This window comes from Littorina saxatilis, linkage group LG5 (assembly GCF_037325665.1).
Source record: "Littorina saxatilis isolate snail1 linkage group LG5, US_GU_Lsax_2.0, whole genome shotgun sequence".
Taxonomy (NCBI): domain Eukaryota; kingdom Metazoa; phylum Mollusca; class Gastropoda; order Littorinimorpha; family Littorinidae; genus Littorina; species Littorina saxatilis.
The window spans coordinates 30,066,631-30,079,778 of NC_090249.1; the positions used below are offsets into that span (position 1 = coordinate 30,066,631).

At 44.5% G+C, this 13,148-nt stretch overlaps 1 protein-coding gene across 3 annotated transcripts in view; it reads left to right on the forward strand.

Annotated features, from left to right (window-relative positions):
* The window catches only part of LOC138966827 (dynein axonemal intermediate chain 4-like), a 58,771-nt gene that overhangs the window by 6,276 nt on the left and 39,347 nt on the right, over positions 1 to 13,148 (forward strand). For all 3 annotated transcript variants that reach the window (XM_070339178.1, XM_070339180.1, XM_070339179.1), the window contains exons 5-8: positions 3,786 to 3,868; positions 9,940 to 10,121; positions 10,692 to 10,799; positions 12,218 to 12,287. In XM_070339178.1, the coding sequence (XP_070195279.1) occupies positions 3,786 to 3,868; positions 9,940 to 10,121; positions 10,692 to 10,799; positions 12,218 to 12,287 (443 nt within the window). The remainder of the gene's footprint in view (positions 1 to 3,785; positions 3,869 to 9,939; positions 10,122 to 10,691; positions 10,800 to 12,217; positions 12,288 to 13,148) is intronic.

Genomic DNA, 13,148 nt, shown 5'->3' on the forward strand with positions numbered 1-13,148 from the left:
TGTTTTGTATTGTATGCCTGTTTTTCTGCTACATATTTGGTTTGGGTACCTCCATACCTTCTTCTTCTTCTGCGTTCGTGGGCTGAAACTCCCACGTACACTCGTGTTTTTTGCACGAGTGGAATTTTACGTGTATGACCGTTTTTTACCCCGCCGTTTAGGCAGCCATACGCCGTTTTCGGAGGAAGCATGCTGGGTATTTTCGTGTTTCTATAATCCACCGAACTCTGACATGGATTACAGGATCTTTTTCGTGCGCACTTGGTCTTGTGCTTGCGTGTACACACGGGGGTGTTCGGACACCGAGGAGAATCTGCACACAAAGTTGACTCTGAGAAATAAATCTCTCGCCGAACGTGGTGACGAACTCACGCTGACAGCGGCCAACTGGATAGGGTACCTCCATACCTGATCTTGCTGTACTCTTTATATGAAATAATAATGATAATAATGCTGATTTATTGATCGCTGGTCCCAAGTAAGTGTAGTAAGAAGAGAGATGAGGAAGCAGTTCAGGTCGGTGGAGAATTTAATGGGGGTGGGAGTAGGGACCAAGAAGTTGTTGGATGGGTGAGTCAGTGGGAATGAACAAAAGAGACAGTAGCAGGGAGGTATTCATATGTAAAAGGGTGTCGAATGGTGTCATACCGTACTTTCGGGACTATAAGGCACAACTGTAATCCTCAACTTTGACTCCTGTGCCATATTGACCGATGTCGCCTTGTGTATGGCTAAAGCTCGTCCTTAATTTAGCACGAAGTCGACTTTGCGCAGCAACGCGAAGTCTTTATACCCAAAACCCGCAGCTACGGCTAAGTACTTTGTACCCTACTTCGCTTCGCAAGTTTTGACATGCAAAGCTACGCTGTAGCTCTGCGACGAAGTTGTTCTTTTTGTCAGAAAAGGGCTTTTTGATTCAAGATGGACGTAGAAATCCCACTCGAAACCGAAATGAAGGAAACCGAAATGAAGGAAACCGAAATGAAGGAAACCGAAATGAAGGATGTGTATATCGGCTTTGGTTGACCCTAAGTGCGTAAACTAACCACCTACCAGTATTATTTCATACTGCCACACTTGACATGCTGAATAAAACTCGAAATCCCAGTGTTCATGCGACATGCCCACGTCGTGTTAACTGGCCAAAATAGAATAAAGAACTTTGTGTTAAAATTAATCTTCGTCAATTGGTGATACAAAAATACTCAAATGGAAGCAAACCTCGCGCTGGTCGAGACTACCAGCAGTCATACATTGACATTCACATTCTGGCTGAAAGGCTGGAGACGCCAATTAGACAAGAAAGGATCAATCTATTCTCTGCAGAGAGCAGAGTGCATTCCCTTGGATTTCGCGAAGCTATGCTGAAAGTAGTTCAATTATAAGGGCGAATTCTCATTCCGGAAGCTTCGTGAAGTGAGCTATGCTAAGTGGACTTGGTCTAATTAAGGACAGGCTTAAAGAAGAGTACAAATATACCCACATTGCTATACAAAGAAACATAACAGAGGTCTCATCTCGCAGGTGGTCTCAGCGGAAGATATTGGTCAGGTAACATACTAACAAGGCCAACCTGCAGTGGCTTTGATGTCAACGCGCATTTTGGAGCAAAATAGACCTTTTTCGTATAACCTTTGCCCCCAGCGTTTCGACCAATCAGATTTTAGGGCACGGCAGCCTCTCTCTGATAACCGGAACTAGGGGGCAATAGGTGCCTGGCCTGAAATACCTCTTTCACTTTCGATGCTCGAAGATTACTTTGCCAGAGGATTACTTTGAGAAATTCTGCAAGAAAACGGATTATCTTGTTCAAAATCATGAACAAAAAGTCAAGGACATGCACGAAGGTATGGTTTGAAACGGCTATTGGTGGTATGTGGACGAAAGACTTGGCGAACTTCCCCTGCATAAGCGAGGGTGCGTATCGCTAGCGCTACGTGTCATTTGTGCTGAGTGTCATTTGTCCTACGTGTCATTTGTGCTACGTGCCGTTATCGCTACGTTGATTAGTGCTACAAATAATTTGTCGATGAGTCGCTATCATTTGTTCATTATCACTACGTGTCGACAGCACTACATCTTTTAGCGCGACGTGTCATTATCGCTACGTGTCAATACCACTACTTACTGACGACTCTCTCTTTCTCATTTTTTCAGTCTCTCGCTCTCACTCGTGGTTTGTGTGTGTATGTCTGTGTATGTATGTGTGTGCGTGTGTGTGCGTGTGTCTGTCTGTTTCAGTGTGTGTGTGTGTGTGTGTGCCTGTGTGTGTGTGTGTGTGTGTGTGTGTGTGTGTGTGTGTGTGTGTGTGTGTGTGTGTGTGTGTGTGTGTGTGTGTGTGGCACGGTGTGTGTATGTGTGTGTGTGTGTGTGACTCTCTATCTCTCTCTCTCTCTGGCCTTAATAATAAACCATTCTGAGTTCTCTCTCTCTCTCTCTCTCTCTCTCTCTCTCTCTCTCTCTCTCTCTCTCTCTCTCTCTCTCTCTCTCTCTCTCTCTCTCTCTCTCTCTCTCTCTCTCTCTCGCTCTCTCTGAAGGAATATTTTGTTGTTCCTTTCAATTTGCCAGAGATTTGTAATTTTCGGAAGAAAGTCTCTGCATGATTTTCAGTTGTTTCTTTCGGATTTTGATCTTTTTAGAAAAAAGGGCTTTGTTTTTGACTAATTGTAAGACAGTGTTATTGCATATATTTGTAAATGAAAATATTGACACAAGGTATAACCGAGGATATTGAAACCTTTTCTTTTCTCCCAAATTCTTTTATGAAATGAGAGGGGGAGAGAGAGAGAGGGGGGGATTGACAGACAGAAAAAGTGCGAGAAAGCGGAAGAGAGAGACAGTTAAAAGGGATGGAGGGTGCTTTTTATTTTATGGTTGGTTGGTTTTAGTTCTTAATGCACTGTTTTTGACAATAGCTTTCATTCGGTAAAAGCCAAATTCAATTACCGCTCGCTCTCTCTCTCTCTCTCTCTCTCTCTCTCTCTCTCTCTCTCTCTCTCTCTCTCTCTCTCTCTCTCTCTCTCTCTCTCTCTCTCTCTCTCTCTCTCTCTCTCTCTTCATTACACACACACACACACACACGCACACACACCGCACACACACACGCACACACAAACGCATACGTACACACGGTATCGTACACACAAACTCACACACAGAAAAACATCCGTGTATGTATATACGGTATCATGCGAGAGAGAGAGGTAGAGAGTGGGGAGGGGGCAATCCAAGATTAAGGGTGGGTACGTACGAAGTCAACGTAGTTGGCATCGCTGATAGCCGTGCCATTGCCAGACACGAAGTGACTCGAGCAGACTTTTCAATGGCACGACAAACCCCTGTCGTCGGATTGCTTGCACCCATCGCGTCCTTCGCTGTTGCGCCTTCGCACTTGCACCCATCGGAAAGCCATACAATGACAAATTCTGTCCACCGTATTTCTCTTTCTTCATTCACTGTTGCACTTGCAGTTGCAAACACAACAGTTTGCCTCGTCGTCTCCGCACTTAACTTTGCACCAAGCCTCGTCGATTTTTCCCTTTGCCCCCTAGTTCGGGTAGATCTGACAATAAACTTCACAGCGCATGCGCCAAAATTTAAGTGAAAAAGGTCTATTATATCTCTGTATATTTCTTTTGACTTGCGGCCAATACACAGGAAGTGCATATTACAGTATGTGGATTTTTCTGATTTTAATGGGGGTTGTGCTTTTACAACGAAGGGCTTTATAGTCCAGAAAATGCAATACATTAATCCTTATGTGTTTGTTGTTTTATATTTTTCAGCTCCGTATTCACCCAGTCTAATGACACAATGGAATCTCTGCAAGATGAAGATCATGCTGTAGCTGATACATCAACATGGGCACGTAAGGTTCATTTTCAGACTAGTGTGTGTGTGTGTGTGTGTGTGTGTGTGTGTGTGTGTGTGTGTGTGTGTGTGTGTGTGTGTTTGTGTGTGCCTGTCTATGTGTGTGTGTTTTGGGTGCATGAATGGTGTGTGTATGTTTGCAAGTGTAAGTGTGTGTGTATACAGAGAGACGGAAAAGAGAGAGCGTGTGTGTGTGTGTGTGTGTGTGTGTGTGTGTGTGCGTGCGTGTGTGTGTGTGTGCGTGCGTGTATGTGTGTGTTCTGCACACATGTATTCAATCTTGCAAATTTGTAATGATTACTGAGGAAACTCAGAGGTTTCTTTAACTTTATAAGAAGAAATCATTTGCATACATTTTTACATGTGTAGCCGTGTGGCGATTTCATGTACTGCTGTCCCTCTCTTATACTCCCTGTCTATTATTTTCCCCTGACCCAAGTTGTGTCTCCCGCTAGGATTATTGTGTTTTGTAGCTAATTGTAGGTGTGTATGGAGGCTGGTTTCTTATTGGTTGATTGTTTGAACGGGTGCGCGCGTGAGTCAGAATAATAGCGTGGGCTAGAAGAGTAGCCGGTGTGATTTTGAAGTGTGAAGACGTGTCAGTGTGCGTATCTTGGATTGTGATGTTTTAGTTGTAGTTGAACGATGTTTGTGTTTCTGTAAAAATCAATGCAAGTACCGTACTTTCTGGGTTACAAGGCGCTACAGCGCATAAGGCGCACCCCCCTCTTTTAAAAAAAAATTGTATTCCAGTCACCCATTGGGCGCAGGGGGCCGATAGGGCGCACCAAAATTAGTAGCTGAAACATGCATTATCACAAGTTGTTTGACTGGTACTCAGACGGTCTCTTTGATTTTTATACACGGATTAGGCGCTTCGTTATACAAGACGCAGGGGTCGAACTCGAGGAAAAAAGTCGCGCCTTATGACCCGGAAAGTACGGTAGTGTAGTTTGGGCCATTATAACTGTATTTTGGCGAAGGAGTGATTCGAGGATTGTTTAGAGAGACTTTGTGTGTGTGTTCAGTTGAACAAACGTTTTAGAGCTGGGTTTATATCAGCGAAGTGACTTTCGACCGGGATCGTAATTCGAGTTCCGACGAGTTGTGTGCGGCTGTATATTGAGGAAGGAACTGTAAGTAGATGTTGTTTCTTTTGGTTATATTGCATTTTGCTTGTCTATAATATGTTTTGATCGTATGAATGATTCTATGGCGTGTACTTATGTATGTGTGTCAGCCATTTTGTTTCCCGCGACAGCTGAGTGTCTTTGTCCACGACGTAGCGTGCCTTGTGACGTCATAGCTAGAGTAACCTCCCCTTAATAACTTGTAGTAGTAGTAGTAGTATGGACCTTGTAATTATCGGCCCTCGTCACGCTTCAATGCGTGCAGACGTGACGTACTCGGAGATCTATTGTGTTGTAAAGGATAATAGGTCCTGTCTCCCAACCGCTCTTTCTACCCCCCCCCGTTCACTTGATATAGTAGGTTTATTGTGGAATGTATGTATGGTTAGGATGCATTGGTATGAATGGTGCGTTTTACTTGTTATGCCATGTACTTATATTATGTTTTCTTTTCTTTTCATGTGTCATCAGTAAAAGTAAAAGTCACGTTATCGCAACCTCTGTCTTGGCGTCTCATTTATGCTTCCTGGCCTATTCTTCCCCCTTCCACTCCACCCTATCACATCTGGCGCTGCGAGCAGGGTTCAGGAAGTGGAGACGCCGTAGTTTAACATCAGAAAGCAGTGTAGGAGGGACTCCGCACATCCAAGATGGTGGTCGACGTGGCTCCACGACCCCATTGGCAGGTATTTCCCCCTCCCAGGCTTCCTGTCTTCACAAGCGGTGATGATGGCTGTCACCTGGACCATTTCACCACCGAGGCACGTCGCGTCATTTCCCACTTCAACATGGCGGCACTTGGAGGGGAGGGAGCAGAGTGGTTGATCCAGTCCCTCGCTGGGGCTGCCAGGAAGGAGGTTAACCTGCACCCCCCTCAGGCGACAGCTACGGCTGACCTAGTCCTGACCATTGTACAGGACACGTTTGGAGACCACACCAGCATTTCTTTGTTGTTTTCGTCATTCTTCATGCGCTACCAGGGACAAGAGGAGGGCCTTCTTTCATACGCCCACAGTTTGCAGTCTCTGCATGTTAAGATTAATTCTGTTGTTCCTGATACATTAACAGATGATGCTCTCCGGGATCATATGGACTGTTTTTGCATCCTCTACGACGAGATCTGCTGCGCTTTTTTGTGCGAAGGCGTGAGGCTGTCACTTTTGCTGCTGTCCGTGCCGAAGCTCTCAGGTGGATGAGGGACGATGTCGATGTGGTGGCTGACCAAGCAACTCCTGTTTTCAAAGAGAGGAGTGCCGGGTTTAGCAAGCTGCAGATCCCAGTCAACGAACTCGCCGTCAGCTCAGCAGAGCTACGCGCTGCCTTGCACCAACACACGCCAGCTGCCTCACGACAACAAAAGCCATCCGCGAAGCCACGTTGTTGGCTTTGTAACCGCCACGGCCATCTACAGAGCAGGTGCCCTACCAAGCGTCATGGAGGTGAACAACCGCTGTCATGGAGACAGCCAAGTGAGAAACGCGTGAGTCATCAGTCAACATCCATCACGCAACCTCTCCGTGAGCAAAGCTGTCAGACAGAGGAACAGCATCGGCTGGCGACAACCCCCGTCCCCGTGCAGCTACACGACGCTCAGCTGATTTCATTTTGGGATTCGTTACTTAATCTTGCCCCTGTACCCCAAGTCCCTGCTACCCCAACGTTCCCCGACCGAGGCACTGTCTACATCGCACGCCCTGTCTTCCCCCAACCCATCCAGCCTCATCCGGTGCAGCCAGCGGCCCCTGCACCTGTTCCTCGGGCTTCCAGTGCCAGTACTGCGAGTCCAAGACCAGCCTCTGGCTAGAGACCCAGAACCTCTGGTCCCTCCTCCAGCTGCTGTGTCTGTGCGCCGCTCACAGCGTATACGGCAGAGATAGTCGTCGTTCTGAGCAGTCATGGGATTAACTTGATTTTATTTATTTTGAACAGTCAGACTTGTGTGAGTAATAAGTGTGCCGCTGTCATGTCCCCGCCATCCGTCTGCAGTGAACAGTCAGGTTAACAATGTGCTGCTGTCATGTGGGCAATGTGAGGTCAAAGGTCTCTTCATTCAAATTTCTCGGCACACTGATCTCTGAAGACCTGAAATGGGACGGGAACACCACGTCCATCATTAAGAAGTGCCAGCAGCGGCTGCACTTCCTGAGACAGTTGCGCAAGTTCCGTATGTCACAGCAAATCATGGCGCAGTTCTATCGCGCAGTCGTTGAGAGCACCCTGTGTTTTTCTATCACGGTCTGGTATGGCAGCACCACTGAGAAAGAGAAACAGCTACTGGAGAGCATTGTGCGGACAGCCTCCAAAATCGCGGGCTGTGACTTCCCTTCCGTTGCCTCTATCTTTGAGTTGCGCTCAGGTCGAAAAGCAGGAAAGATTGTTCGCGACCCCTCCCACCCGGCAAACCACTTCTTCGAGCCTCTTCCATCTGGTAGGCGCTACAGAGCTTTGAAAGCCAGAACTAGTCGCTTTCGCTCTAGCTTCATCCCCCATGCTGTACTGACAACTCCTGTAGTGAAGACGTTGTAATATACTGTAGTTATAGGATTGGGGGGGGGGGGGGGGGGGGGGTTCTTTTGTTACTTAGTCCTTTCACTGCATTCCATTACTGTTCTCATAACTTGTGATAGTGGAAATATGTGCAATGTGGAATGGTCCTTATTTTTTAGGTGCTGGAGTAGTTCTGTGATGGTAGTAGTTTTGTGCAATGCGACTCTAAGTTCAGGTGCTTGAGTGGATCTGTGATAGTCTGTTAATACTGTTGTTTTAAACTGTCTAGATCATGATTATATAATTTTATGTGATGATCTGACTAAATGATAATAATTACATGTACTACTTACTTTTAAATGGATTATAAATTTTAGGTATTGTTCTAGTATTCACTAATGTTGTATTGATATTACTGGCACCCCTTTTAAACTGATATGGTTTTTACGTTTACAAGGCGACGATGTGAATTTGTGATGTAGATATGTGGCTGGTTATGTGTGAGAATGTAAATAATTGTGTGTGTGTGTGTGTGTGTGTGTGTGTGTGTGTGTGTGTGTGTGTGTGTGTGTGTGTGTGTGTGTGTGTGTGTGTGTGTGTGAGTTGTGTCTGTGTGTGCATGACAGTGTAATGTACGTATGTATGCATGCATGGTGATGTGTGTCTGCATATGTGTCTGGTTGGTTTTTATTTTATTTTTACCGTGCCGTGCCAAGATGAAATCCTTTTGCAAAATTGGTGAATAAATATCTTGTATCTTGTATCTTGTATCTTGTCATTTGTGAGACTTTTCGTGTTCTGCTAAGAGACTGTGTGTAAGGTAAAGGTAAAGGTATTCCCATAACCATCTGGTCGTAGGGGAGAGAGATGTTAGAGATCTCCACTTTTCTGGGGGCCAGCTTTTTATGAGGGCGGTGCCCATCTCCTCTCCCTCGCTGCCTTTGCCTTCCCCGGCCCTGAATAGGGTCAGGTACCCATTTCCAGCTGGGTGGACTGGAGAGCGCTCGGAAAAATCGGGTATTTGTATTTGTCCCCGAGTGGGGGACGAACCACGACCTCCAGCGTGAGAGGCAAGCGCTCTAACCACTGCGCCACTCCGCTCTCGGAGACTGTGTGTACACTATAATTATTGATTGCCTGTTGTATTGTGTCTTGTATGAATGGGTTGGGTGACTGTGCGTGTCATCCGTTACTGTTTCTGATTTTATTGGTTGTTTCACTTGGGTGAACTTGTGTTTGTTTTGTGTTTGATTTATAGATGTCATTTTCAGCTAATCCCGAGGCGTTGTACCTGCGAGGACGCAGTTGGTATAGAGCTGGGGGGGATGTAGCCGTGTGGCGATTTCATGTACTGTTGTCCCTCTCTTTTACTCCCTGTCTATTATCTTCCCCTGACCCAAGTTGTGTCTCCCGCTAGGATTATAGTGTTTTGTAGCTAATTGTAGGTGTGTATGGAGGCTGATTTCTTATTGGTTGATCAGTTGTTTGCCGAACGGGTGCGCGCGTGAGTCAGAATAATAGCGTGGGCTAGAAGAGTACCCGGTGTGATTTCGAAGTGTGAAGACGTGTCAGTGTGCGTATCTTGGATTGTGATGTTTTAGTTGTAGTTGAACGATGTTTGTGTTTCTGTAATAATCAATGCAAGTAGTGTAGTTTGGGCCATTATAACTGTATTTTGGCGAAGGAGTGATTCGAGGATTGTTTAGAGAGACTTTGTGTGTGTGTTCAGTTGAACAAACGTTTTAGAGCTGGGTTTATATCAGCGAAGTGACTTTCGACCGGGATCGTAATTCAAGTTCCGACGAGTTGTGTGCGGCTGTATATTGAGGAAGGAACTGCAAGTAGATGTTGTTTCTTTTGGTTATATTGCATTTTGCTTGTCTAAAATATGTTTTGATCGTATGAATGATGCTATGGCGTGTACGTAGGTATGTGTGTCAGCCATTTTGTTTCCCGCGACAGCTGAGTGTCTTTGTTCACGACGTAGCGTGCCTTGTGACGTCATAGCTAGAGTAACCTCCCCTTAGTAACTTGTAGTAGTAGTAGTATGGACCTTGTAATTATCGGCCCTCGTCACGCTTCAATGCGTGCAGACGTGATGTACTCGGAGATCTATTGTGTTGTAAAGGATAATAGGTCCTGTCTCCCAACAGCTCTTTCTACCCCCCCTCCCCCCTCTGTTCACTTGATATAGTATGGGTTTATTGTGGAATGTATGTATGGTTAGGATGCATTGGTATAAATGGTGCGTTTTTACTTGTTATGCCATGTACTTATATTATGTTTTCTTTTCTTTTCATGTGTCATCAGACACTGCTTTCTGGTGTCTGCTTTCTGGTGTACGTTAATTAAAAGTCACGTTATCGCAACCTCTGTCTTGGCATCTCATTTATGCTTCCTGGCCTATTTTCCCCCCTTCCACTCCACCCTATCACACATGTTTTGCTTTTAGAGATCCGTCAGAAACGTGCGGAAGTAACAGAGATTGTGGCAGAGGCTGACCTTGACAAGATTGTTGATTTGACCTTGGTGGAAACGGAAACAATCTGGATGCTGGATATTCCCACTGTGTGTGTGGCCATGGACAGTGAGGAGTCGCAGAGCATCAGGGACAACAACGACAAATATGCTTTGGTATGCAGAAGCTTTCACTTGATGTATTCATGCCTTTCACTGTGTGTGTGTGTGTGTGTGTGTGTGTGTGTGTATGTGTGTGTGTGTGTATGTGTGTGTGTGTGTATGTGTGTGTGTGTGAGTGTGTGTGTGTGCGCACATATGTGTGGTCTGTGTGCATGTGTCCATCCATTTGTGTATGTAATTGTGGGTGCATGCACGTGTGTATATATGTAGGTTTCTGTGTTTCTGTGACTGTCAGTTTGTGTGTCTGCATCTGTTCTATAGATCAGTTGTGTGTATGTGTCTTCAAGTTGACAGTGGTGTGAAGGTTAAAACATTTGTAGATTTCTGAACACACAAGAATTATTTTTCATTTCCTTGTTTCTTTCTTTTATTGCTGTGAATAAATATATACTCTTTATTTATACAATATTTGCATTCTGTTTTTGAGATTTCCAATAAAAAAGATTATCTTTCTGAGGAACATGAGATTTATTTCCCAGGTGCTTGTGAATGAAAACTCGTGAAAATGATGACAATATGATTTCCCCTAGGTTATTGGAATTAAAATATTTCTTTATTTTGCAGCTGTGTAAATCTCGAGCTGGCAATGACCTGTATGCAGAAAGAGGAATGAACACTTTCAACGAAGCACCCAAACTCAAGGCCATTCAGACAAATAAGATTGGATATACTGTAAGTTCTATATGTACCATATAAGATGTTTGATGGGTTGTTGACAGACCAGCTTTTTTGTCGTCTGAGGGGGAGCATATCGTCTTTTGTTTCATATTTATTGACCAAGGCCGAAGGCCGCGGTCAATAAATATGAAACAAAAGTCGATATGCCCCCCGAGGACCGACAAAAAAAGCTGGTCTGGCAACAAACCACCAAACATCGTTTTTGTCATCATTTTGGTAGTGAGAAAATAAGATATTACAATCAACACAGGGAGCCATGCTTTGAAACACGGGTTCCGTGCTGATAACCACACAAGTTCCGTGCGGATAACCACTGGCAATCAAAGCTGGCGTGTGAAAGCAACTTTCTGTTTTTTAGAGTTCATAAAATGTTGGGATGAATATGTCAGGTTTGAGGATGCACAGTTCTGTTTGTTCATCTCGGTATTCCACTCCCTCGGCTTTCAGTTGTGAGTATTAAGCTTAGTAATCGAATGTGGAAGCTACGTTGAGTCAAAGGTCACAGAAGATTTGCGTCGTGCAGCGAAGGAAAGAATCGCGATCTTGTTTCCGACTCAGTACCTCTTTGTTTTTCATTAGACCTGTCAATCTGCTTGCTCGGCTTTGTGAGATGTTTGCATATCTTGTTGCTATTTTCTTTGCTTTTATCATTATTTTTTATTTGTACTTCGTTTATCAACACAACGTCTTGTGCACGGGTCAAATGTGTGTGTCAGGGGTCAATTGGTTTGACTTGAACTTGACGTTCGTGTTTCTCACACAAAGATACACGCACTCCATGACTTTGTAAGAAGACATGACATATCGGTAGGTTTCATTTGTTTGTGACGAATTTATTGAAGTAGTTTTGGTTTTTTGTTTACTTTTGCCAGTTTGCCAGTTGGTTTTTGGAACTTTGCAAAGCAGTGTCTTGTCGTCTGTTTAGGTCTGAGGAAACACCAATGAAAAGAGCCGAAGAATCCTCGAGCGTTTCTATTGGGTTTGCTTTTGATTATCCATGTAATAGGGCTTCCTGCAACTATGGTAACCGGAGATTTATTCCCCGGGGAACATGAGATTTATTTACCAGGTGCTTGTGAATGAAAACTCGTGAAAATGATGACAATTGTTCTTATTGACCGGCTCAATGAGTGAGTCAGTGAATAACTGACTGATCGACTGACTTATTGACTGACAGGCTGCCTGAATGACTTATTGACTGAGTGGGTTACTGACTGATTTGATCGGATGTGTTTTGGCTTTGGGTAGACTGTATGGTAGGCCAGAAGGTCATTTTTGTAATAATAAAATTGCAGAATATTTTGCTTTGTTCGTTTCTACTTCTTATGTTGTATAAATATGTATGTTGAAAACATTTTGCCGTAGAATCCTCTGTTGATCTTTGACTTTGACTGGAAGATTCTTGTATACAGGATACCGGTGTCACATGTACCAACTGGGATATGTACGACACATTCAAAGCAGTGGAAAAGGAAGCCAAAGGTAAGTCACAAATCTCTGTATTGTAATTTGTATTGGTTTTGGGAAGAGGGGGGTGGGAGGATGTAAACTGAATGTGTGTGCTTGTGTGTGTGTGTCTCTGTGTGTGTGTGTGTGTGTGTGTGTGTGTGTGTGTGTGTGTGTGTGTGTGTGTGTCTGTACTGTACTGTGTGTGTGTGTGTGTGTGTGTCTGTACTGTGTGTGTGAGTGTGTGTGTCTGTACTGTGTGTGTGTGTGTGTGTGTGTGTGTGCATGTGCGTGCATGCATGCGTGTGTGTGTGTGTGTGTAACAGTGTGTGTGTGTGTGTGTGTGTGTCTGTACTGTGTGTGCGTGTGTGTGTGTGTGTGTGTGTGTGTCTGTACTGTGTGTGTGAGTGTGTGTGTCTGTACTGTGTGTGTGTGTGCATGTGCGTGCATGCGTGTGTGTGTGTGTGTGTGTGTGTAACAGTGTGTGTGTGTGTGTGTGTGTGTCTGTACTGTGTGTGTGAGTGTGTGTGTCTGTACTGTGTGTGTGTGTGTGTCTGTACTGTGTGTGTGTGTGCATGTGCGTGCATGCATGCGTGTGTGTGTGTGTGTGTGTGTGTGTGTGTGTGTGTGTGTGTGGAGGGTATGCAGGCAATCCAAATCTCCATGATTGTGCAGCTTTCTGCAAAAACTAAAACAAACAAATACAAAACACATTAAAATAAATAAATAATAATACACATGAAAATGATTTCTGCAGAAAATAAAATCAATTTGTGTGTTTACCGCATCATGTGCTCAGAAACTTTAATGTTTTATAGTTTAACTCAGGTGATTGGGACAAAATGGTGTTTTTCTTCAAATGCACAATTTATCTTTCACCAGAGGGGGTTAAATAGA